We start from the raw sequence: 25,946 nt of genomic DNA on the forward strand, positions 1-25,946 counted from the left end.
CTTCCATCACTCACAGGAAGCACCTCCCACTACTCTGCGTTTCTCGGGATACGCCTCTGCAGTGGGCAGCGGCGTAGCTGGCGATTGGCGGAGAAGGTGGCAGCGGAGGCGACGACAGGGCGGGCGGAGGGAGTCGGGACTAGCGCGTCACTTTCTCACTGTCCAGTGACCGCTCCCTTCCCGCGGGCCCGGCCCGTCTTGCTGAGCCCTGCTGCGGCCGCCGGAACCATGGCTGTGCTTGTGTTCCTGTTCTTGTTGGTGGCCGGTGAGGACCCGGGGGCGGGCGGCGCACGCTCCGGGAGGCCCGGCGCTGCGGGGCTCCGGGGTCGGGACAGCCAGGGGGCAGCTGGTGGGCAGGTGCCGCAGTGCGGGCAGCCGGCGGCGTCCCAGCCTCAGGCGCCCACCTCGCGGCCTCCTCTCCGAACCGGCCTGTGGCGGGCTGCCGGGGACCGGGAACCGGGCGGGGCTGCATGGGGTGCCTGACCCGGCCTCCGGCCTCCACCCTCGGCCTCTACGAGGAAGGCCTGTCCGCCCGTGGCGCCCCCGGCCTCCTCTTCTGGCTCTGGAGGCCTTTTGGAGGACAGGGATGTAATTCTTAATTATTTAATCGTGGCCCTCTGCAGAGAAGGGAAGGGAGACTTCTTAAATGTCATCATCTGCTGCATTTCTTTGCATTTCTCTTATGTCTTCATTTCTAGTGGCTGTCATCAATAACTGGTTAAGTCCCTCTCCCTTTTCCCTCCCCATATATGTTTCAGGATACAGAACTTGAGGTCAAATCATTGTTTTTGTCTGATTATTTCTCCAAGTGAGTACAAAAGTACCTCTCCGTAGTTGTCTCAGTTCCCAGTTTTAAGGATTTGGAAACTAAGAAGTGAGTCACGTCGTTAGGGTCACATGTCACATAAATGGTAGCTTTCAGGGTGGAAAAATCTAGGTTCCCTAACACTTAGCAAGGGGAATGGAAGTCAATTAACATTTGGCCTCTAGCTGTGTATCATGTGGTAATGCATTTAATATTATGGCTATCCTTGGAAGAGGGTATCATTCTCATTTAACAGTGAGAAAACCTAAATAGATCACCCAACATCACATAGGTGGTGAATAGCAGCTGAAATTGAACCCAGGTCAGCTGGCTCCAAAGCGTAAGCCTTTTCCATTATATGTTTTGTAGCACAGGAAATGTTATCACTGCGAGAACGTGGGAGTGATGTGAGGCTAAAACTGGGTGCGCAGACGGTAGAGAACAAGAGGCCACATTGAGAATAACCTGGAGGAATGTTCCCCCGTGTGTCAGTTTAAGCCCCAGGGTCTCTATTTGGAGGCCTGTGTGTCTGCTGTGTTAGGTGCTAGGTTGGGAACGTCTTGTAATTCTGCGTAGCGTATAGACCACTGATGTTCTTGAAATCCCTGGCAATGCCCGGTTTTATGTGTTAATGATAGCGACACTGTTTTCATACTCCACAAATGTTTTAGTGTTCTTTGTTTTGTTTCTGTTTTGGGCTCTGGAGAAATCATTCTGATTTATCCAGGTAGGATACTTTGGGGACATTTTTATTGTAATTTTTTAAATTTAAAATTTTGAAATTAAAATTCTTCCCTTTGATCCTGTGGTTTAACTGAGCATCTATTGAAACTCCATGTTTTAACATTGGGATTGATATTGTTTTGATTCAGGAGGTTTAGGGTTTTTGTTTGTTTGTTTGTTTTCTTTTTGGTCTGAAGTACAGTAATTGTTTCTGTGTATGGTTTGAATGTGCTTGCCTTACTAGAATAGTCTAGTTCACATAGACCAAGAATCGAATCCTGTCAGCTACTGCATTGCTTGTCAAATGAGGTTAAATTATCATTGTTTTCCACAATGACTAGTGATTTAGTGGAAAACATGTTTAAGAGCACTGACTTCTCAATTTTAGGGGGGAAGAAGCCCAGAAAGCCTTTAAAATGGTATTACCAAAGTAGAGTGAGACCAGAGAAAGGGAACTAGGATTGTGAATACCAGGTCATGAGGAATGTTTGAAGAAATTTAGATGTTTGGCCTGGGGAGGAAAGACCAAGGATGAACACATGGCATTTGAAAAGATGTCGTGTAGAAAAGGGAGGCCATTTGGTCACAGAGGACTGAAGTAGGACCCATTGATTTTCTGTTGATTAATTCCGTCGTCCATTCATAGAAGAGCACAGCATGGTGTGGTGGACTTCCCAGAGGAAAGGGCACTTACCCACTAGCTCAGACTGGGGAGACTGAGGGGTTTTCCCCCAGGGGAGGTGCCTTATAGGGCATGGATATGAAAGCTTGGGATGGGAAAAAAGGGCATTTTAGACAAAATGTGTAAAAACACAGAGGTGTGAGAGCAAAAGAGCAAATAGTTGAGTAGGGCTGGAATGTATAGGGTATAAGTTGGGAAGATCCCAGAAGTAATGCTGGTGAAGTACCTTGGTTGTTATTTTTTGGATTTTGGCCCTGGGCTGTGAGTGAAGGAGTTTAAGCAGAAGGGTGAATGAACAGATCTGTCCTTTGAAAAGGTGATGGGAAAGCTGGACAAGAGGGTGGCGTGATAAGTCATGAGGAGGCCAGTTCTAGCCAACCTGGCGAGGGCCTGAAGAAAGTACACTGGACACAGGGGGGAAAAGATTCAGGAGATTAAAAAAAAAACGGACAGAATTCAGTGATTAATTAACTATAGTGCTGAGGAAAGATTTAAAATGACTGCTTTGAGGAACTGCATGAAAGGTGCTGTCATCCTTTGAGATAGAGAATACAGGAGGAGCAGATAGAAAGATGACGAATTCAGCTTTGAACCTGTTGAGTTTGAAAGGCCTGTAGGACTTAGAAGGAAATGCCTAGCTGAGTGTTGTGTATGTAGATCTAAGGCTCAAGGGAAATCTAGGCTGGAGGGAAAAGTCTGGGTGTCTTTGGTGTTCACAGCCTTAGGAGTAGATGGGGTCACCCAGGGAGAGAGATGTAGAACAGGAAACCAGTGAGGATCAAGAATGGAGCCTTCACTAAAACAGTACACAATACTGGGGAAGCCAGCACAGCTTGTACAAGGCAAGGTCATGGAAGCTCCGTAGACACATCCAAACTCCCTGAGGGACCGAATTACTGGGCTGACGGCTGTGGGGACCATGGTCTCAGGGAATATCTAGGTCAATTGCCATAACATACATTCTACTTTGGTGAGTAGCGTCAAAAGCCTGTGAGTGGCCATCTAATATACTCCACTGGACTCACCCCTTCGGGAGCAAGGGAGAATGAAGAAAACTAAAGATAAAAGGGAAAGATTAATCCAAAGGACTAATGGACCACATCTACCATGGCCTCCACCAGACTGAGTCCAGTAAACAAGATGGTGCCTGGCTACCACCACTGACTGCTCTGACAGGGATCACAATAGAGGGTCTGGACAGAGCTGGAGAAAAATGCTGAACAAAATTCTAACTCACAAAAAAAGACCAGACTTACTGGTCTGACAGAGACTGGCAAAAGCCTGAGAATATGGCCCCCGGACACCCTTTTAGCACAGTAATGAAGTCACTCCTGAGGTTTACCCTTCAGCCAAAGATTAGACCGGCCCATAAAACGAAACAAAATGAGACTAAATGGGCACACCAGCCCAGGGGCAAGGACTAGAAGGCAGGAGGGGACAGGAAGGCTGGTAATAGGGAACCCAAGGTCAAAAAGGGTGAGTGTTGGCATGTCGTGAGGTTGTTAACCAATGTCATAAAACAATATATGTACTGACTGTTTAATGAGGAGCTAGTTCTGTAAACCTACATCTAAAGTACAATTAAAAAAAAGAATGGAGCCCTCAGATACAGTCCAAAGTGGAGTATGGTAGATGTCCATTGGGATGCCAGAAGAATGTCCTTGAACTTCCATTTATATCTTTTTAAAAATCTCATCCTTTTTTGAATAGTAATAGTCGGGTATTTTGTAGAATGTCCCTCGGTTTGAGGTTGTCTGAAATTTTCTCATGATTAGATTGGGGTTATACATTTGGAGGAAGAATACCACAGAGATCACATTCTTTTTTAAAGTTTCTATTTTGTGTACTTTATCATCTGTTATGAATATGCAATAAATTATTATAGTACAAGTGTATACTTTATAAAGAAATACGTGTATGTTGGGGCTGCTTTCAAATTCATTCACCGGTTAAATTATTCATTCTATATTAAGGCATGATTCTGGGACAGGCAATGTGTCAGGAATTAGGTAGCTATATTTTATGGAGGTAGGCATAAAACAACGTCCAAATTTAAGAAGTTTAGGTCCCACTGCTTTAAAGCACAGTTAGGGAAAGAAACTGAGGAGGAGCAGCCAGAAGGATTAGAAGGAAAACCAGGGGCCATGACTTCGTGAAAGCCAGGGCAGAGGCTTTCCCTTTTATTCCCAGGTCCCAGACCCCTAGACTAGTTGACTTTATTCTTGTAGAATACCTTTTCTCACCTTTAAAGGAGGGGGTTGCCAGTATTAAGTGCTTTGGGAAGTTGAATAAATTAAGGGCTGAACATTGTCTTTTGGATTTGGTGAGTCATCTCAGTGATGTGGTGGGGTAGTCACCATAGTAGAGAAGCAAATGGTGATTGACTACCCTTCTAGCTGGTAGCTGGTGGGGGCTGGTAGGGCTAAAGAAGGTTTTTTTGTGGTTTTATTGTAGAGTGGGAGTACCTTGAGTGTATTTTTATGTTGGAACAAAAGAGCCAGTTGAGAGGGGAAAAGTGATAAATGCAAAGGGTGACTTCATTCATTAATTCAGCAAGTATTAAGCAGAGGTTTGGACAAGATGACCTTTCAAAATACAGGAATCCATGATTTTGAGGTTTTCTAAAGTTCTAGCCTCCTGAAGGAAACCCTGGTGGTGTAGTGGTTAGGAGCTACAGCTGCTAACCAAAAGGTCGGCAGTTCAAATCCACCAGGCACTCCTCGGAAACTCTAGGGGGCCGTTCCACTCTGTCCCGTAGATTCACTGTGAGTCAGAATTGACTCTACTGCAATGAGTTTGTTTTGGTTTTGGTTAGCCTCCTGAAGAATTATTGTGCAGCCATGGAAGTTAAGGCTAACTACAAAGTCGGGGCAGAGTTGCAGTATAGCTTTGCTGAGGTTGAGTGAGTAGGGCAACATTTCAAAACAGGGGTATGTCCATAACAAAATGTGGCTCTTTAAATGTATATGGTACTTGAAAAATATGTCTCTTGCTGCTCCATTTTCTTTGGAGTTGTACTACTTTTTTAGTGAACCAAAATGTCTATCAGTTACAAATGGCTGTTCCATTCTGCTAATTTTTTTGTCTGCCCTCGGCTAGAACAATATGGAAATTCCTGCTCTGGTGGCTGCACTGAATTGAAATTCATAACTCTTCATGTTGTATCATCACCATCCTGAGGCCTTTTATTTACTGTTAACACTGTAACACCAAACATTTACTGTTGCTTCCTGCTTTCTTCCCATACCGTGTAAGTGGTACTTTCCTTAGGTGAGGAGAATAACAATGACGCTTTATAAAGTCTAATTTTCCCATACTAGGCGTAGCCAAGATTGGTTTTGGACTTGGAGCTAATCTTTTTCATAGGAACCCAAAAATTTCCATTAGCTGGTTTGTCCCTGTGTAAGCTAGACATCATTGGGTTAACTCGTGATGGGTGAAGAAGCAAAATACCCCCTCCTCCACCTTGGAGAGTTTATAAAATAGTCCCTTTATTGTCATCCTTCATCTTTTATTCCCAGGCTGTATACCCCTAGACTAGTTGACCTTATTGCAGAATGCCTTTTCTGACCATCTTGAAACATCAACTGGAAATACAGTAAAACTTGCGAAAGCTGGAACCTGTGTAAGGTGGAAACCTGTCAGAGAAGAAAAACTCAAGTGTTTTCCAGTAAATAGAGAGCAATAGAAAAGTGGTGACTGCACCCTGTCAAAGGTGGAAAACTTGCGAGAACAGGAAAAACAAGGCAGTCCCGCGAGTTCTGACTCTCACAGGTTTCACTGTACTGTTTCCTGGACTTTGTTTCTAAAGCCTGAAATGTTTTATATTCCAACTGGTAACATGTGTCTCCTGTCCAACAGGCCTCCTTTCACTAGGTTTGCCTGAAGGACATAGGGAAGATGTGATCCCTCCTAAGATACAGTAATCTGCTAGAATTTTATAGTAAAGGAGTAATTTTATGAGTTTATCTCTAGGAAGGAAAATTTGCATTTTGAAGAGAGGGTCGATGGTAGAAATAATTTAGATATTTCAAGTTTCTTTTCTTTCTAATCTGTGCTAGGTTGCTTTGTTTTTTAATTATGGAGAAATGCCATTCATTTCTAATTCTTGCCCAGCTCCTGCATGCCCCTGTTCAAGGGCCATCCCTAGGAAGGTGTCTAGATCATTAGGCCAATCCAGTTTCATACTTGTAACTTTGTTAGTATGGAATTGGTAGAGAGATACTTTGAAAAAGTGTGTTGCTGTTTAGGGAATGGATGCCCCATTTTGTCCAGTCATGACTTAGCATGCTAAGTCAACTGAGAATGGGGAACATGTACTATACTTAATAATTTTCAAGGTGGATGCAAAAGACTTATGCTGATATTTCATTTACTAATCTCTTTTCTTCTCAGGTGTTTTGGGGAACGAGTTTAGTATATTAAGATCACCAGGGTCTGTTGTTTTCCGAGAAGGAAACTGGCCTATACCAGGAGAGCGAATCCCGGATGTGGCTGCATTGTCCATGGGCTTCTCGGTGAAAGAAGTATGTGTATTTATGAACAATGTATATATTTGGAGCTGCTTCTAAGACCATTTTTGTTGATTTTTTTCTAATAGCCCAAGAAAGCAACAAGCAAGCGTAGGTACATTTGGTACAGATTACAAAAGTAGAAGAGCTCGTTTGTAAATTGTGGAGATTTTGGATACGTGCTTCAAGGCTGGCTTCTGAAACCAAATAATTGTAAATCATTATGTTTATGTAATAATTTATTCAGAGTAATGAAGTTTTTGTAGGTAAAGAAAATGTATCCATCCTGCTATTACTAGAATGTATGGTTTGATTTTTTTTTCCAGTACAGGTGATAGATTAATTATGAATGATAAAATGTATATGCATTTTGCCTGAGGTTAAGAAAATAGTGTGGGTAGCTGCGGGGGCAGCCCAGGGCCTTGGTTTCCTAGAATTAGGTTATAACCTGTTGTAGCAACTGGCTGCTTACAGTGATTGTGGCAGAGGGGGTGTATGTCCCATCAGTATGACAGCTCTGAAGCTAAGGGCTAGGAGAAAGGAAGGGCAGCTTGCTGTCTTCCTATCCTTCGCTTCTCCCACTTTGTAAGTTTCGTGCTTTGGATGTGGTCTCTAGATATCATCAGTTTCCAAAAAGGGCTTTTCTCCTAGATCCTGAGGGCCCTTGAAACCAGAAGCTATGCGTAGCAACTACTGCGCTGCTGGGACCTAAGGAGCCTCTGCACTCCTTGCTGCCTCTTTGGGCAAGCAAAGTGAACACGATTGGTTGTTTATATTTAAGGTTGAAATTTGTCCTTGGTTCTTAACAAACTGAAATTTGACTACAAATGGCAGTTAAAGTAACCTTTAGAAATAATTATTAGTAAACCAATGAGAGTTATTTTCAGCAGGAATTTTTTTTAATAAAAAACAGTCTAAAGAGAATGTTTTAATGACATCCTTGCTATGTTACTGTGAAAGATAAAAATGATGCTGTAGATAAGGTCAAAAATTGATGAGGGGGAAGAAAATGTTCGCGGTTATATAAAAAAGAGAACATGTTATAACTTGGGATTTGAAAAGTACCTACTTTTCATTTACTTGCCTGCTTTTTTCCCCACAAAAGATTGAGATGACTTATTATTAGACTTCATGGTTCCAAATCCATAGAATTTTAAGAAAACTGGGAAGGTAGAAACAGCACCCTTGATTAGGCGATTACGACGACTGCTTAAAATAGAGCTTTTACCTTCCCTGTGAATTTTCATTGCCAGTGTTATCCCAGAACCCCTGCTTATTGGATGTTACTGGGGAGGTGGTTTCTTGAGGGGAAAATTAAGCACTGTGAGATGCTTTTCAATGTTTAGGACCTCTCTTGGCCGGGACTTGCAGTGGGGAACCTATTCCACCGTCCTCGAGCTACTGTGATGGTGCTGGTGAAGGGAGTGGACAAACTGGCTCTACCCCCAAGTAGTGTCATTTCCTACCCTTTGGAGAATGTGAGTATTTATTATTTAAAAATCAAAGGGGTACATTTTTTAATTTTCTCTTGTTATCTGTCATTATTGAATTGCTTTTTAAGCATACTTGTCTTCTCTTGTCTTTTTTAACGTACTGATTGATAGGTAAAACAAACAAAATTTTTTTAAAAAAAGAAGTTGGTGGTTGTAAATTTATTGAGACTTGTCTGTTCCCTACGGTTGAGAGACTTTCTCAGGTAAGAGGTGGAGAAATTACCCCACTTTCAGAAGAGTCAGAGGCTTGAAAAAAAAAAGAACCACTGAAAGAGAAACCAGTCGAGGGCATTTTCTTGGCCCTTGTCTTGTGTCCTTACCTTCTAAATTTTACCTCTTTTTGAGTGTGTGTAAGAAGGAGATTGGAGGCTATTTTGCTGGCCCATTCATTCCTTCACAGGCCTTTCAGTCAATGTGGCTGACTAAGCTGATGTGAGAGGCCTTCCTTCCACTCTACACATATAGAAGTGCTGGAGAAAATGTTGCAAAAACATTTTTGCATGTACAACTAAACTTTGAAAGAAAGAAGGGGATACACACAGGTGCTGGGTATGAATAGAAAACTTAGAAGCCACAGAGGTCAGCAGGAGCTATGCTCCCTGCAGAAAGCTGTAAAATGCTGTGTTGTTCTTGAAAGGAGGACTAGTAAAACCCCAGTTGCTCCACGGCCATCACAGAGGCGCTGGCTTACTGCCCTTGGCTGTGGGTACCAGAAGAGGCCCTTAAGAGAAATAGGAACTACAGGTTTGTACTGTGAAGAGTGGCATGCTCCAAATTCACATGACCCACCCCGTAGGGACACTTCCACAGCCCAGGGCTCCTTTGGTAAAAAATTGAAGCTGAGTCAAATTTACAAAGCACTTGAAGGGAAAAAAAAATGCCACGAGAGAGACAGAAAGTGCAACAAACAGAATTCATCCCCTTAGAACTACAGATACTAAACCAATCTCAAAGAGATTTCAAAATATATACCTTAAAATTGTAAAAGAGTTAAAGGAAGGGATAGAAACCAAGAGGCAGTCATAAGACATTTTTGATATGTGGTGCTTTCATTGGTATTCATTTCTAAATATTTCATAGTCGTACTGGGCTTTCTTTAACACATGAGTTATTTAGAAATTTTTTGTTGTTTCCAAACATGCGAGTTCTTTTAAAATAACTAATTTATTTCTAATTTTATTGCATTGTAAGACTGTGGTCTGTATGATACTGCATTTTTTGGAATTTTTTTCAGACTTTCCTGTGGTCTGGTATGGATTATTTTTTAAGCATACGTGGCATGCTTACAAAAAATGAGCATGTACAAGGTCACAAAACAAATCTCCACAGATAATAGCGAATCAGTGTCATACAGACCACCCTCTCTGACCACAACGCTGTTAAATCAGAAAACAGTAATGAAATGATACCTTAAAACTGTTTGGAAATGATAAAAAAAAAAAAATGACACCTCAGATTTAAAGCATACGGAACAGCCACTAGGCTAAAGACAGATCAATACCTGGACATAGTGAAATTGAAGACTCATCAAGGAAACAAAATCTTAAAAGCTATCAGAGGGAAAAGACATTACTACAAAGAAATGCCAGTAGAATGGTAGTGAATATCTCATCATTGCCATTACAAACCAGAAGACAGGAGAGTAATATCTGCAAAGTACTGAGGGAAAATAACTGACCATTTGGAATTTTATATGCTGATGGCATTTAAAAGTAAAAGCAAGACAAATAACCCAATTAAAAATGGGCAAAGATGCTGAGTGAAATTAGTCAGTTGCAACAGGACAAATATTATATGCGATCACTATTATAAGAAGTCAAGAAATAGTTTAAACAGAGAAGAAAATATTCTTTGATGGTTATGAGAGTGGGGACGGAGGGAGGGAGAGGGGTATTCGCTAATTAGATAGTAGACGAGCTATTTTAGGTGAAGGGAAAGACAACACACAATACAGGAGAGGTCAGCACAACTGGACTAAACCAAAAGCAAAGAAGTTTCCTGAATAAACCATAGGCTTCGAAGGCCAGCGTAGCAGGGGCGGGGTTTGGGGACCACGGTTTCAGGGGACATCTAGGTCAATTGGCATAATAAAAACTATTAAGAAAACATTCTGCATCCCATTTTGGAGAGTGGCGTCTGGGGTCTTAAATGCTAGCAAGCGGCCTCATTTGGTCTCATTTGGTCTCATTTGGTCTCAACCCACCGGGAGCAAAGGAGAGTGAACGCAAGGTAAGTATGTGCCCAAGAGTCAGAATGGGCCACATAAATCAAAGACTACATCAGCCTGAGACCAGAAGAGCTAGATGATGCCCAGCTACAACCGATGACTGAGAATCCCTGAAGGAGCAGAAGAGCAGTGGGATGCAGACCCCAAATATCTCATAAAAAGACCAGACTTAAAGGTCTGATTGAGACTGGAAGGACCCGGAGGTCGTAGTCCCTAGACCTTCTGTTAGCCCAAGACAGGAACCATTCTCAAAGCCAACTCTTCAGACAGGGATTGGACTGAACTACAAGACAGAAAATGATACTGGTGAGGATTGGGCTTCTTGGATCAAGTAGACACATGAGCCTATCTGGGCAGCTCCTGTCTGGAGGGGAGATGTGAAGGCCAAGGGGGACAGAAGCTGGCTGAATGGACACGGGGAACACAGGGTAGAGAGAAGGAATGTGCTGTCTTATTAGGGGGAGAGCAACTAGGAGTATATAAAACCCGCTGCCGTCTAGTCGATTCTGACTCATAGCAACCGTATAGGACAGAGTAGAGCTGCCCCATAGAGTTTCCGAGGAGCGCCTGGCGGATTTGAACTGTCGACTCTTGGTTAGCAGCCATAGCGCTTAACCACTATGCCACCAGGGTTTCCAGGAGTATATAGCAAGGTGTATATAAGGTTTTGTATAAGAGACTGACTGGATTTGTGAACTTTCACTTAAAGCACAATGAAAATTAAAAAGTTAACTACTTAAAAAATTTTTTTAAATGGGCAAAGAATTTAAATAAACAGTTCTCCAAAGAAGACCTACAAAGGGTCAATAAGCATATGAAAAGATGCCTAACTTCATTAGTCTTTAAACCAAACCAAACCCGTTGCTGTCGAGTTAATTCCAACGCATAGCGACCCTATAGGACAGAGCAGAACTGCCCCATAGGAGCAGCTGGTGAATTTGAACTGCTGGCATTTTGGTTTAAAACCGCAATGAGAGACCACTTCATACCCACTAGGATGGCCATAATAAAAAAGATGGACAGTAACAAGTGCTCTTGAGGCTATGGAGAAATTAGAACACTCATCCATTGCTGGTGGGAATGTAAAATGGTACAGCTGCTGTAGAAAGCAGTTGGGTAGTTCCTCAAAAGTAAAACATAGAGTTATCTTATGACTCAGCAATGAATTGAAAACATCTGTTCATGCAAAAACTTGTACACAAATGTTCATAGCAGCCAAAATGTAGAAACAACCCAAATGCCTTTCAATTAATGAATGGGTAAACAAAATAGGATAAATACATACAGCGGAATATTATTTGGCCATAAAAAGGAGGGAAGTACTGATACATACATGACATGGATGAACCTTGTAAACATTGTGCTGAGTGAAAGAAGCCTGGCACAAAAGGCCACGTATTGTATGATTCTATTTATATGAAATATTCAGAATAGGAAAATCCATAGAGACAGAAAATAGATCCGCGGCTGCCTAGGACTGGGTAGGTGGCTAGGGAGGGTGGGGTGAGATGATAACTGAAGGGCTTCTTTTGGAGTGATGAAAATGTTCCCAAATTAGATCGTGGTGATGGTTGCACAACTCTGAGACTGTACTAAAAACCACAGAATTGTACACCTTAACAGGGAATTCTGTGGTATGTAAGTCATAGCTCAATTTAAGAAATAAAAAGTCATTAAAGAAACTGAAAAAAGAAGAATGTGTGAAAGAAACTATAGATTCCTACCATTTTCAGGAGGATTCCATTCCTATCAAGCCAAAGCATTTCTCAGAATCTCAGGGTTTTTTGCCATTTGGTTTTGGCATTTCATACATTGTAATAACAGTCAAACAGTGGTCCACACCAGTACACACCCTGCCAGAGAGACCAGGCTGGCTGCAACACCCAGGCACAGTCATGCCTCTGCCAGCTGGCACATCGGATTCTAACTTGGGTGCGAGCATGGTGGCCTCAGAATGTCAGCACATCCGCAGTATGTATCAGGTATCTACTTGTGTCAGGCACCATTCTGGGGCCTGGGATACAGCAGTGACAATGCCAGGCCCCTTCTCTAACATGATCCTGGTGATGAATATTGTACGAAAGAGTGGAGGGCCAAACCCCAAAGGGACCAAAGCTGAGGAACACCTGAATACAGCAAAATGTCAGTTTTGTAATCTAAATGAGAAATAGAGAATGCCAAAATGTTAAAGCAGATGATGCAAAATGTTAACAACAGGTGACTCATTACATGCAACGTTCCTGTAGGTTTCAAATTATTTCCTTAAAAAAAAGTGAAAATATATATATATATATTTTAGTGCAGGTCATTATTAGGAAATATATACCAAGGTAGAAAAAAAAAGTTTTGTTTTTTTTTTTACCAAGGTACTTAGGAGTAAATGGCCACTATGTCTCCAACTTACAAATGGTTGAGGAAAGAAGATAATACGTACATATGATGGGGGAAGGAGGGAGGGCGACCTAGGAAAGTAAGTGCCTAAGGGCCCAGTTGAGAAAGCGGAGAAGCAAGAACCTCCAAAAAGCTAAGGCACCTTGAGCCTAACGGTTGATATTTTTTTTTCTTTTCCATCACAGTCATCTCATTTTCTTTCTTGTTTTTTTTATACTTTAGATGAAGGCTTACAGAACAAACTAGCTTCTCATTAAACAGTTAGTACACATACTGTTTTATGACATTTGGGTAACAACCCCATGGCATGTCAACACTCTCCCTTCTTGACCTTGGGTTCCCTTTTACCAGCTTTCCTGTCCCCGCCTGCCTTCTGGTTCTTGTCCCTGGGTTAGTGTGCCCCTTTAGTCTTGCTTTGTTTTATGGGCCTGACTAATCTTTGGCTGAAGGGTAAACCTCGGGAGTGACTTGTTATTGAGCTAAAAGAGTCCTCTTGGGGTTTCTCCAGTCATTGTCAGGCCAGCAAGCCTGGTCTTTTTTGGTGAGTTAGAGTTTTGGTCTACATTTTTTAGTGGTGGTAGCTGGGCACCATCTCGTTGTACTGGACCACAGTCATCTCATTTTCCTTTGACTCATTAACTTCTCCAATTTGATTGCTAGGGACATCCTACCTTTATTCTTCAACTCTTGACACAAATGCCATTTCACTAGGTGAAACGATGCTGCAGAGTTTGTGTTACATGTTCATGTATTCCTTCCAGAGCTTGAGGAGGTGAACTTATGATTGCAAAAAGGGAAGGACGTGTGGTTGACTAAAGAAAGTCGATAACAGTATGCTTTTGCAAGTTCAAATTCTCTTTGCCTTTCTTCAGTTACTCATTAACTAATTTTAAGAGAATTTTGAGAAGAGTTATTAATATATATCTTGAGTAAGGGGAAAACAATTCTTTCATTTCACAGGATTATGAAAATGATAAACCTAATTTTATGCTGGGATTTCATCAGTATGATTTATATAATCACATTGATTTCTGTCTGTACCATGTTAGCATTAATTTACTACTTATAAACATGAACCTTTAAATAGTAAAGGGAGTTACTAAAAAGAAAATCACTGTAAGAAATCTCCATTGAATCAAAAACACTACTATCTTGCTTGTTATAATAATATCAAGGGCAAAATTACTTTTTTAGGGGGAAAATTACCCTAACTTATTTTTTAAAATAATGTAAGGCAAAACTAATTTGTGGGGGTAGAAGTCAGAATTTTGGTTACCCTGGAGGATGGGAGTAGGGGTAGGATGGCCTCTAAGGTGTCTGTAATGTTGTATGTCTTAATCGGATTGGGCTCCATGGGTGTATCTATTTGTAAAAATTCACTGAGCTTCTACCCCAAGATTTGTACACTCTTATATGTATGGAGCCCTGGTGGCCCAGTGGTTAAGAACTCAGCTGCTAACCAAAAGGTCAGCAGTTCAAATCCACCAGCCACTCCTTGGAAACCCTATGGGGCAGTTCTACTCTGTGCTATAAGGTCGCTATGAGTTGGAATCAACTCAGCAGCAATGGGTTTTTATTATATGTATGTAACATTAGTTAAAAAATTTTAAGAAAAAAAGTAGGTCTCACCGTAATTGATTATTTCAGTAGTAATACCATGATGTGGTCCTAAGATAAGGGCTTCACAGTTCTCGTGACATAACTTAAACGTCTTGTCAAGAGACTTCAGTCTCTGAAGACAAACCCTAAATCTTGCTAATGAGCATTTTTTACAATGTGAAACAAAAAATTGGGCCTGTTTCTGTTTCCGTTAAATTTTAATACTTCAAAAGCCTCTTTTTGTTGTTGTTTTCTTTAATTTTTTACTGTGGTGAAATATGTATAAGAAAACATTTGCCATTTCAGCCATTTTTACTTTCACCATATTATGCAACCACTATTTGTGTCCAAATTTTTTCATCACCCTAACCTTAAGCAGTATTTTTTTATTTCCCCTTCCCACTCGCCCCTGGTAGCCACCAATTATATGACTGTCTCTTAAATGCAAGTTAATACTTTTTTGTGGGATACACATTCCGGGTAACACGTTTAATCAATATTGAAATCAGATGTATTGCTTAAAATATGCGAAAGACCACCAGAAAAGACGGTTTGTGCTAAATAGTGTTGTGTCCTCATTGTGATTTCCCATTTAGCACATTGGGAGACATGAGCCTGTTGGCCCACCAGGGGGCTGTTTAATCTTCTGTGCCTGAAAAAGGGCTCTTTGTTTAGAAATGATTTGGGTCTTTTGAATTTAGGTAGAAAATGCTGTTGCTTTTTTTTTTTTTAACTACTGTCTGAATGATTTTTCTTCTCTCTTTGGTTCAGATAACAAGTAAGGTCTTACTTTTAAATTTCAGGCAGTTCCTTTTAATCTCGACAGCGTTGCAAATTCCATCCATTCCTTATTTTCTGAAGAAACTCCTGTAGTTTTGCAGCTGGCTCCTAGTGAGGAAGTAAGTAATCCAGTTTTTATTGAAGATGCTTAAAAAAGAAATTGTCATCGTTTCATAAAAGTTTAAAACTAACTTTATGAAAATTCCTGTCAGACCGGTATATATTGGAATTCAACTGTAGAATGTGAGTAATTTAAACTTTGGATTCTTACTTCCAGAGAGTGTATATGGTGGGGAAGGCAAACTCAGTTTTCGAAGACCTTGCAGTAACATTGCGACAGCTCCGTAATCGCCTGTTTCAAGAAAACTCCATTCTCAATTCACTTCCCCTCAGTTCTCTGAGTAGGAACAATGAGGTAAGTAGTGCAGTTAATTGAATGAATAAATGCATATCATTACTAATTTCTCTTTGCTTATGCTATTGACTTTAAGCAAACTGGAAATTTTAGAAAATGAAAAATTGGGCAAATTTACTATTGGAGTAAATTCTTCTCTTTAGTGAAATTTCCTTATGAATCTCTGGCTCTTTTTGGGAGTTGAGCTGTCGTAAATAGTATTACTCTGTAGCACAAGGGTTGCCACCCATTAATCCAGACAAGTCAGAAATCACAGTGTCTACTTGGTGGCTAGTGGAGCTGCGTAGATTCCGATAATATGGGAGCCATCGTCACTGCTACTGATGATGTTTTGCCACATTTTTCTAATAACTCTTAACAGTACAGTGTAGGGAGCCACCCCTGTCCTTCAGCTTCAGGATCTGCCCATGCACCCTCCTACGCGCACGACACAGCACCTTTGCAGCAGTCCTGCCTCTTTAACTACTATGGATCCTGGGCAGTGAGGAAATCATGCCATTGGCAGGACCTCATTGCACTATGTCAGACTATCCTGCCGACCTGAGGGAAAACCACGTTAGAGTTTGAATGCTTTATCATAGTTATCTCAAAAATACAGCTATTGAGTTGTAGCAAGTGCTAAGGAATGGCCGTCAACTTTTTGTTAGGACACAATGTTTTATCTACATTTTCAGTTGAAACGAACCTACCAAATGGAGGACAATTGTTATATAAATTCACTTACGTGATTAACATTTGTAATATCCAGAGCCTGACTTGATAAATGGCAAATACAAATCTCTGATACATATTTAAAATCTTTTGGCTCTATAAAGGTTGACCTGCTCTTTCTTTCTGAGCTGCAAGTGCTACATGATATTTCCAGTTTGGTAAGTAGGCTGCTCTAATTTTTCAGTTCCGTTTGTTTTGGTTCCAGAAGACATTTCTAGAGAATCTTTGAATGGTAGTGAAACCAACTGAAAAGTTTGCTTAAGTATACCCTAGGTTTATGATCCCATGAAAGCTGAGAAATTAGCATTGTTGTTGAAAATTTTTGAACTCCTGTTATAGTTAAATTATTTGACATTTCTGCTTGTAGGAGAGAGAGTATATCCCCCAAGAATATAAGCCTGGGAATAGGGACATCCTGGCCGTAGTCCTAACTTGGCCATCGACTTCCTGTCAGACATGAAGACTTAATTTTTTTTATATCCTGGGGCCTAAAATGGAAATAACAGCTTCAGGCTAATAATGTCAGGTCATCAAAGAAAGGAATAAATCTGTCTGAAGGGTATGTTTTTGGTGAATAATTTTTATTTTTAAATCATCCTTGTGACTCAAATAAAAGAACTTGCCTGTTTACTATCTTCTGAAGTTGTTTCTCAAACTTTTTCAGTGGGTATTGGTTCTGGGGGAGTCCCTGGGTGGTACAAACAGTTGAGCACTTGACTACTTGCCAAAAGGTTGCTGGTTTGAACCCCCCCAGAGGCACCTCAGGAGACAAGCCTGGTGATCTGCTTCCAGAAGGTCACAGCCTTAAAAACCCTATGGAGCAGTTCTACTCTGCACATATGGGGTCACCACGAGTTGGAATTGATTCAGCAGCAACTAGCAACAACAACAACTGGTTCCGGGAGTCAGGAGGCAGAGTACTGGAGGCCTGGGAGGTCATGTGGGAGGTGTCCACTCTCTCGGCACTGATGGCTCACGCTCTCCTGGGATCAAACTGGTCCAACCAACTGTTCTTTCATAATCTGGCCCATGTCTGAGTTTTTAAAGTGGAGGAATTAAAAAAATATATTTAGGCAGTCCTGTAACTGTAAAAATGAGGTTTTTGTTGGATTCATTTTATCCAAAACTCCCATTTAAACAAGTTCAGTTTGCCACCGTTTTAGCCTATTCGTGCGTTGTGGCACACTGGTGTGGTTCTGTTCAGCCTAGTCTAGTTAAGCACGAAATTTCACCTGGCTGTGTTTGACATCTTTATTCACTACCTTTTGTTTCTCCTAAGTTGTCTCGACATAAGCATCTAGCCAAGGATCATTCTCCTGATTTATATTCACTGGAGCTGGCAGGTTTGGATGAAATTGGAAAACGTTATGGGGAAGACTCTGAACAATTCAGAGATGCTTCTAGGATCCTTGTTGAGACTCTGCAAAAGGTAAATTATCAACATGGAATGAGAAGTTGGAGTATGACCATTTCACTTGTAGCCTCTTAGTGGAAGAATCTACATTGTGAAACATTGTTGACTGAAGTCTTACTCGCCTTCTTTGAGGGTCCTCTCGTTTTGGTGGCCGAGGATGGAATGAAAGGGGTATGTTGGGATATCTCTTCCTACTGCTGGGAGAAGGGCCACGGGTAGCACAAACGGTGAAGCGAACCCACCCAGAGGTGCCTCAGAAGACAGGCCTGGCGATCTGCTTCTGAAAGGCCACAGCCTTGAAAACCCTATGGAGCAGTTCTAGTCTGCACACATGGGGTCGCCATGAGTCAGAGTCCACTGGGTGGCAGCTAACACCAACAACAATGCTAGGAAGGGGAGCATTAGCAATTGGTAACTCTCGCATCGTAAGTGTTTTTTTGTTTAACATAAAAACATTGTATGATTACTTTCCAGTACTGTATTTTTTTCTTAACTGGACTCTTTAATGAAGGCAATAAATATTAATGAATGGATATAAACAAAAACCCCAAATCCCTTGCCTGAATTCTGACTCATAGCGACCCTATAGGACCCTGCCGCATAGCATTTCCAAGGCTGTAATCTTTACCAAAGCAGACCGCCACATTGTTCTCCTGTAGAGCAGCTGGTGGATTCGAACCATTGACCTTTTGGTTAGCAGCCCAGCACCACCAGGGCTCCTTAATGAATGGATATACCATACTTTATTTACTCAAACCACTTTTTTTTTTTTGGTCCTTTAGGTATTTTTTAACATTTTACTATAATAAATTTTACTGTAATGACCATCCTGGTACACAGATCATTATTTTCAGCTCTGAATCTTTCTTCGGGGTAAACTTCGACAAGGAGGTTATTGGGTAAGAGGATGTGAACAGTTTAAGGCTTTTGGTACATATTATCAAATTGCCCTCCAGCAAAGACACGTCTGTAATTCACATACATTTCACTCATTCAAAGTGTACAGTTCAGTGACCAGAGTTGTACAATCATTGCCACAATCCAATTTTAGAACATTTTTGCCACTCCAAAAAGAAACTCTATTTGTTAACGTCATTCCCCGTTCCGTGCACACACACACACACTCACACCCAGCCCTTGGCCACCACTAATCTGCTTTCTATCTCTATGGATTTGCCTTGTCTGGACATTTTTTATAAACGGGATCATGAAATATGTGGCTTTTTTGTGTGTCTGTCTTCTTTCAGTTAGCATAATGTTTTCAAGGTTTGTCCATGTTGTAGCATGTATCAGTGCCTCATTCCTTTTTTATGGCTAAATAATATTCCTGTTATATGTATATACAGGAGCAGTGGTTAAGAGATCGGCTGCTAACCAAAAGGTTGTTAGTTCGAATCCACCAGCCACTCCTTGGAAACCCTGTAGGGCAGTTCTACTCTGTCCTATAGGGTCGCTGTGAGTTGGAATCGACTCGACGGCAATGGATTTTGGGTTTTTATATGTACATACCACAGTTTGCTTATTCATTCATCAGATGGACTTTTGGGTTGTTTCCACTTGTAGGCTATTATGAATAACACTGCTGCGGACATTCGTGTACAAGTTTTTTTGTGAACACGTTTTTACTTGTCTTGACTATATACCTAGGAGTGGAATTGCTAGGTCATATGATAACCCTGTTAAGACAGAATTATGATTTTTAAGCCCTGGATAATTTAATTTTTTTTTTGAAGACAGCGAATTCTTTATTAACTCTTCCTTCCTTTGAGTCTTTAATAACTTTCGACTTCATAAAAATATGGTTTTATGCCTTTATTGATTTGTGGCATTCATTGTGCTGAGCTGAAGGCTCCCCTAGCAGGAACGCTGAGGGAGTAGAGAGCCTTGGTGGCCAGCGTCTGCATGGGGTTGCCGCTGCATGTGCTTTCGTTGGTGGCTGGAGCAGCTCACTTAAACCTAGATTTTTGTGGGAATCGGAAGACTGGGAAATGCTTGGTTATTCGTAGAGTGCTTATTGTATTGGCCAAACATCAGGAGAAACAGACTCCCTCTGTCTTTGCCAGACTGAGTTAGTGAGCAGTGAGACAAAAGTTTGGAAGGGCTTTTCCGTAGTCTTTTCAGAGAGTTTTAGCTCTCCACTGGTGAGGTTTCTTTATTTAATTACTTCATATGGCCGAGAACTAAAGCTCACCAAGGCTCCCCAGCCCTTCCTCCCCCTCCATCTTAAGAGGGATGGACAAAAACAGGTTTGTCCACTGTCAAACTCGGTGGTCATGCCCTGGTTGTCAGCCCTGAACTTTAGTAAGCAGCCTTCTTAAAAGTGTAATTTACAATTTAGAAATCATTTTTTAAAATGTTTTACCATGTACTGCCAAATTGTTCTCTGGAAAGGATGGTCTAACTTACGTTCGCATCGGCAAGTATGGCAGTGCCTATGTGCTGAATCATTTTAAAATTAAATTTTATTGAGGTTCTTTAAGAATTAAATGAGATAATCTAAGTAAAACACCTAGCACAGTGCCAGGCACTGGGTAGATGCATAATAAATGCTAGTTTTCTCTGCCCTTAAATTTATTCACCTAAAACTCTTCAGTGTGGCTCCATATTTAAGTCTTGGTAGATGTTTGTGATTAACCAGAAATTCCTTAGGAAGATTTCATTGCCCTTCCCCCAGTGTATATGCCTAAAATTCAGTTTCTTCTTACAGTAATTCTTTTTGAACATTTGAATATAAGTTGAAGGCTGACACTTTTCTGAATATTTTAACGCAATCATTACTTTTAAGACATGTCTGTTTTAAGGCATAGTGTATTTCATGAGCCGGTAGGTAACGGCGTGGTGTTCTTGTAGCCGCACTGAAGCTTTACACATAATTTAATCAGTCTGGATTTGAGATTCATGATAATGTTAATCAATCAATTTTCAGTTTGCAGATGACATGTATAATCTTTATGGTGGAAATGCAGTGGTAGAGTTGGTGACCGTCAAATCATTCGACACATCCCTTGTGAGAAAGACAAGGACTATCCTCGAGGCAAAACGTACGGTGAGTACATTTTTAGATCCTGCTTTAAAATTGTTAAATTAACTTAAAAACAAAACAAAACACTAAATCCTGTATTACCCATGGATGACATGAACAAGCCATCAGAAAATCTGAAAGACAACTACAATTAAAACATTGGTTTCTTATTCACATAGAATAAATGAATAAGTCCCAGGTGTATTTGCCAGTGATACTCAGTTCTTCTTTGGCCTTGTAACCAGGTAATGCAAGAATTCCAGTTAGGGATAAAACTAAATCTGTCAAAGCTGATGAGAGAATTCAGATAGGAAGTACATTGTCTTTGTGGCACAGTCCCTCATTTTCTAGAATCCTCTGTGTACGCCTTTTTATAATTTTATCTACCTCTACACTTTTCTGGTATGGATCTTGCTTTGATTTTAAGCATTTGCAGGGTCATAGGCCACGGTAAAACACTTTGTGTGTGTGTGTGTGTGTGTACATGCAAGCATACATATAAGTAGCTTCAGCATATCCCAGGGGTTATGAAAAAGAGCAGTGGTGTAAATGCTTTAAAACATTGTGTGGCCAAGAACGTTGTTTATGGTTGGCTTTGATCACTTGCTGTCAGGTACCAGTCATTTATATACATTGTTTTTTTTGTTTTTTTTTTTTTTTGCCTAAGGAACCAAATTCATTCCTTTACAATTCTGGAGACTAGAAGTCCAAAATCAGGGTGTCAGCAATGTTGATTCCTTTTGTGGACTCTGTATATACGCACTCCCCTTTGCACCCATTTGCAGCCTGCTCAGTTTTACTGATAGCACTGTGGAACTTGGGGGTGGGGGGGAAGGTCAAAGATAACACCTGTTCCAGATAATCCAGAGATGACTGGTTTGAGATGGTTTCATTCTAAATTGAATTGGAGTAAAAGGAACTCTGTTTAGGATAGCGTGGCAGGCTAGACGACCCAAAAATTTTCCTACCCCAGAGCATCTAGAAATACTGGATACAAAATAACAAACACCTTTTTGAGTGCATAGTTCAGCTCTCAAGAAAGTAAGGGAAAAAATTTTAATAGAGTTTTGAAGAGCAGTTTTAGGTTTACAGAAAAATTGTGCAGAAAGTGCAGAGAGTTGCCTTATACTCCCTCTCCCCTCTGCACATCGTTTCTCCTATTAACATCTGGGAAATTCTTAAGGAGCACATAAAAAAGAGGAACCTAAAAACTCTAGTAAGCGGACTCCCTGAGGGACATCTGCCAGTTTGGTTACCAAGAGACTGGAAGTGCAACCTTCAGCTCGTTGAAGTGGGGAGTTGGAAATGACACCACCTTACAAAGCTGGTGACCTTGAAAGGGCCGTGCCCTGAGAGTGTAGAGCAGAAAACCGTTGGCCCACCAGCAAAGGGAGACAAAGGAAGCTTGGGCTCTGGGTGTGTCGGGGTATGTGTTGGGAGGGGGGATGGCTGCCAAGGAATTCTTAACCACAGAGCTACCTTCAGGTGGGTTTGGGGCTCAAATTGATATTACCTGCAAGTTCCCAGAAGCCCCAGGCCCAGAAGTGAACATAAAACCTGGTCCCAGGCTGGTGACCTCTGTGGTGCCGAGCAGACTTAAATGTAAAAGCTCTCTGGCAGGACACACCTTTAGCAAAATCCAAAGTGAAGAGGGACTCCCACAGTCTCCCCAAACACAAAAACTTGTAAAGCACAGGTGGAGCCAATCTGCCATGAATGTGAGTTAGCTCAAGCTCAAACAGCAGAAGTAGCCCCCAAGAGCTTTAAATAATAGAAAATGGGAATAAGCCATAAAATAATGGTTTAAAATAATTAAAGAAACAAAAGAGGAGCCAAACAAGAAAAAGGAACAAAGTACTATTTTTTTTTAATATAAAGGCCGATTTGAATTTGGAGACTTTTATCTTAAACACTAAATTCTTTCAACATTGTCCAAGTTAGGCCTGCCAGTTGTTCGTGATGTGACTCCAGAGAAATGTACCAGTTTGAACACAGTACCCTTGTTTTGGGAGTTTTTTTGACAAACCAGTTTTGCAGAGCTGAATTATTTTGTGTTTCCTGGGGAGTTAGTCTGAATTTGTGAATCAGCTGCTTTAATGGATAAGTTAATTTATCAGAAGGATTCTCAAATATATGTGTAATGAGGAGCAAGAATCAGGTAATGTCATTGGATTTTCTTTAACTACAAGGTAGTGAATTAACACTTTGCATAACCCAAAAAACCCCAGTGCCGTCTTTGCATATGTAATCTAAAAGCTAAGATATATTTTCTGTTAAACATGAGAGACATACTTCAGGAAGGGAGGCTGCTAGCGAACATTCCTTGAAATACCATCCTGCCTGTTCCTCTGGTCTCTGATTCCTGGCCTGTTGTCAGCTTTCATTACTCTCATTGATCCAGGTTCTGCCCCCTTAACTCTGCGCTGACAGTTTCACCTACTTCACCCACAAAAAGAGGCCCTCAGCATGAGGGTTCTTGTTAGGGTGATGGAAATCTTCTAAAATTAGATTGTGCTCATGACTACACTACTCTAAAAATATAAAAGTTCATTGACTTGTACACTTAGAAAGGGTAGGGGAAAACCTGTTCACAAAAAATGAGGCCTTCAGGGGTGAACTTCCCTTAATGCTTGCCTCAACTCTGTGCTCGCCGCATGAAACTGCACGTGTCTGTGTCCTTGTCCTTGCCTCCAGTCGAAATCACTGCCCAGTCCTCACGCCGGGTGCTGGGACAGTAGGGACCAGTAGAACATTTACATTCTCTTCTCTGACCTCCCTGCCAGACACCGTGCCCACATCTCTCCCACTTCACTCTGCTGGTCTTCCTGCTTCCCAGCTTGCACTTCTCAAGGCCATCCTACACACAGTCTTCAAAGTTATCTTTTTAAGACAAATCTGATCATGTCACTCGCTTCCTACCTGAAAGTTGTCAGTGCTTCTCATTGCCTGTAGGCACAAGGGCAGAGTCTCCAGAGCGTCCCTGCCTCTAGCTTCATCGCCTGCTTCTGTCCGACTTTTTTGTTCTCTAGCCCAAATGAATCCATTTCCCAAACAACGCCTTTGCATAGGCCTGGAATCACCCCCACCCACCAAGGCCTGGCAGGTATCAACTCAGATCTAAGATGTGATTGAAGCGTCATTTGTTATCCTCTTAATTTTTATTTTAAGTGGATTATACATAAGTGTATAAGATTTGTTGTTGTTGTGTGCTGTCAAGGCAATTCTGACTCCTAGCGACCCTATAGGACAGAATAGAGCCGCCCCATCGGGTTTCCAAGGCTGCAATCTTTACAGAAGCAGACGGCCACGTCTTTTGCCCACAGAGCGGCTGATGGGTTCGCACCGCCAACATTTTGGTTAGCAACTGAGCACTTAACTGTTGCACCACTAGGGCTCCTTATGTAAAATTTAGTACTAGTTAATTTAAAGAATAAAATCATCCTAACACTGTATACCCATCATATAGCTTAAGAAAGAGAACACTGGTTGCTTTGAAGCTCCCCAATTTTATCCCTCTGTCCTCCCCACCCAGCAGTAATTGCTGTCCTGGATATTATGTTAGTCATTCCCTTGCTTTTCTTTACAGTTTGACTACTTCTGTATTTGTCCTTAAACAATGTTTGGATTTGCCTGCGTTTGAATTTCATTTAAATGGAATCATACTGTATGTATTTTCCTGTGTTCTTTGCTCAGTATTGTTTTTAAGATTTGTGCAAGCTGATGGACGTAGCTATGGCACCATCATTTTACTGCTCTATGTTCCATGGTATGGACATGCCACAGTTATCCATTCTAGTGCACATATAGACGTTCTTCCCGGGGTATGGACTTGCTCGATCACCAGATAGATACACCTTCAACTTTATTAGGTATTGAACCACATTTTCCCAAGCAGTTGGACCAGTATATACTTTCGTCAGCAGTGTGTCTTCGCCATGAAGGCTCCCCTTCTTGGTTTCTCCTCGTGTTAAGTAACTCTTATGCCACTTATGAATAAATAAATGCTTGTTAGATAAATGAATCATAGCTACCAAACTGGAATAATTTGGTATCTTAAAATTCTTCCCTCTTGATTTTCTTTTTTTCTTTTCTTGATTGTAGAAGAACTCACCAAGTCCCTATAACCTTGCATATAACTATAATTTTGAGTATTCGGTGGTTTTCAACCTGGTACTTTGGATAATGATCGCCTTGGCCTTGGCTGTGATTATCACCTCTTACAATATTTGGAACATGGATCCTGGATATGATAGCATCATTTATAGGATGACAAACCAGAAGATTCGAATGGATTGAACTTTCCTTACACCAGACTTAGAAAAGGGGTTTGGAAATTTGCCGTTTTGTTAGAATAAATCTTTCAGTGGTTTAAAGTAGATAGTGTACTTTAAATTTATAAAAAAGCAAATTTTGTTCTCTATTTTGTGTGTGCCTGTGACTTTCTTAGAGTGAATTATAGTATTGATGTGAATCAAATTGTGTGATAAAGAGTCCATAATATGCTCGAATATTATGATATAACCATTTAATAATATAATTTCATTCCATCTAATATTGGGAAATGTGCACTGAAATAAATGTAAGACATTTAGATTAGTTTGTGTTATTTATGTTGAAAACCTGCACTGAACTTATTAGAGAAACTTAAGGATGCTTAACTTCCTTACAAGGGATAGGTGAAAATCATACTTGGGCAGTTGTAGGCTATAAACCGTTTGTAAATGTCTTAATGTGATGTAAATATCTCTGAAACAAGAGAAAAGGTTTTTAACCTAGAGCAGCCCTAAAATATGGGTGTGCTTACACAATCGCATCGTTTTGGAACTGTGTTCTGATTGACAGAGGATAGCTATTTTTCAACCTCTTCTGAAAGTTTGGTGATCCGTATGGTCTGGTGTGGATATTAAGACTATGATGTTGATCTAAGAAGAAACTAGCTTTGGGGAGTATAGATGCTTGTAATTATACATACAAGAGCAAATCTTTGGGGGATACTTTGGGGCATGAATATAAAATATTTTTATTTCAGTAACCTTCCCCCGTAAGTATATATGGTTTGTGGTACAACTTCATTCTATAGAGTATTATGTGGAAATGGATAATTCCTGCTTTTCATGTGGAAGTGGACCAATGTCTATAAAGAGTGACAAATAAAGTTAATCATGATGCCAAA

At 40.9% G+C, this 25,946-nt stretch overlaps 1 protein-coding gene across 1 annotated transcript; it reads left to right on the forward strand.

The window, feature by feature from the left end:
- Positions 1-132: 132 nt before the first annotated feature.
- Positions 133-25,946, forward strand: ATP6AP2 (ATPase H+ transporting accessory protein 2). Its single transcript, XM_010597747.3, has 9 exons — positions 133-265; positions 6,606-6,736; positions 8,068-8,199; positions 15,235-15,330; positions 15,489-15,626; positions 16,442-16,495; positions 17,617-17,766; positions 20,678-20,797; positions 24,875-25,946. The coding sequence occupies exons 1-9, from the start codon at positions 229-231 to the stop codon at positions 25,067-25,069; spliced, it is 1,053 nt and encodes a 350-aa protein (XP_010596049.2). The 5' UTR covers positions 133-228; the 3' UTR covers positions 25,070-25,946.

This window comes from Loxodonta africana, chromosome X (assembly GCF_030014295.1).
Source record: "Loxodonta africana isolate mLoxAfr1 chromosome X, mLoxAfr1.hap2, whole genome shotgun sequence".
NCBI lineage: Eukaryota > Metazoa > Chordata > Mammalia > Proboscidea > Elephantidae > Loxodonta > Loxodonta africana.

Coding starts and splice junctions, on each gene's coding strand:
- ATP6AP2 (XM_010597747.3), top strand. CDS start 229: ATGGCTGTGCTTGTGTTCCTGTTCTTGTTGGTGGCCG. Junction 8,200..15,234: donor TTTCCTACCCTTTGGAGAAT/GTGAGTATTTAT, acceptor TTTAAATTTCAG/GCAGTTCCTTTTAATCTCGA. Junction 20,798..24,874: donor TCCTCGAGGCAAAACGTACG/GTGAGTACATTT, acceptor TCTTGATTGTAG/AAGAACTCACCAAGTCCCTA.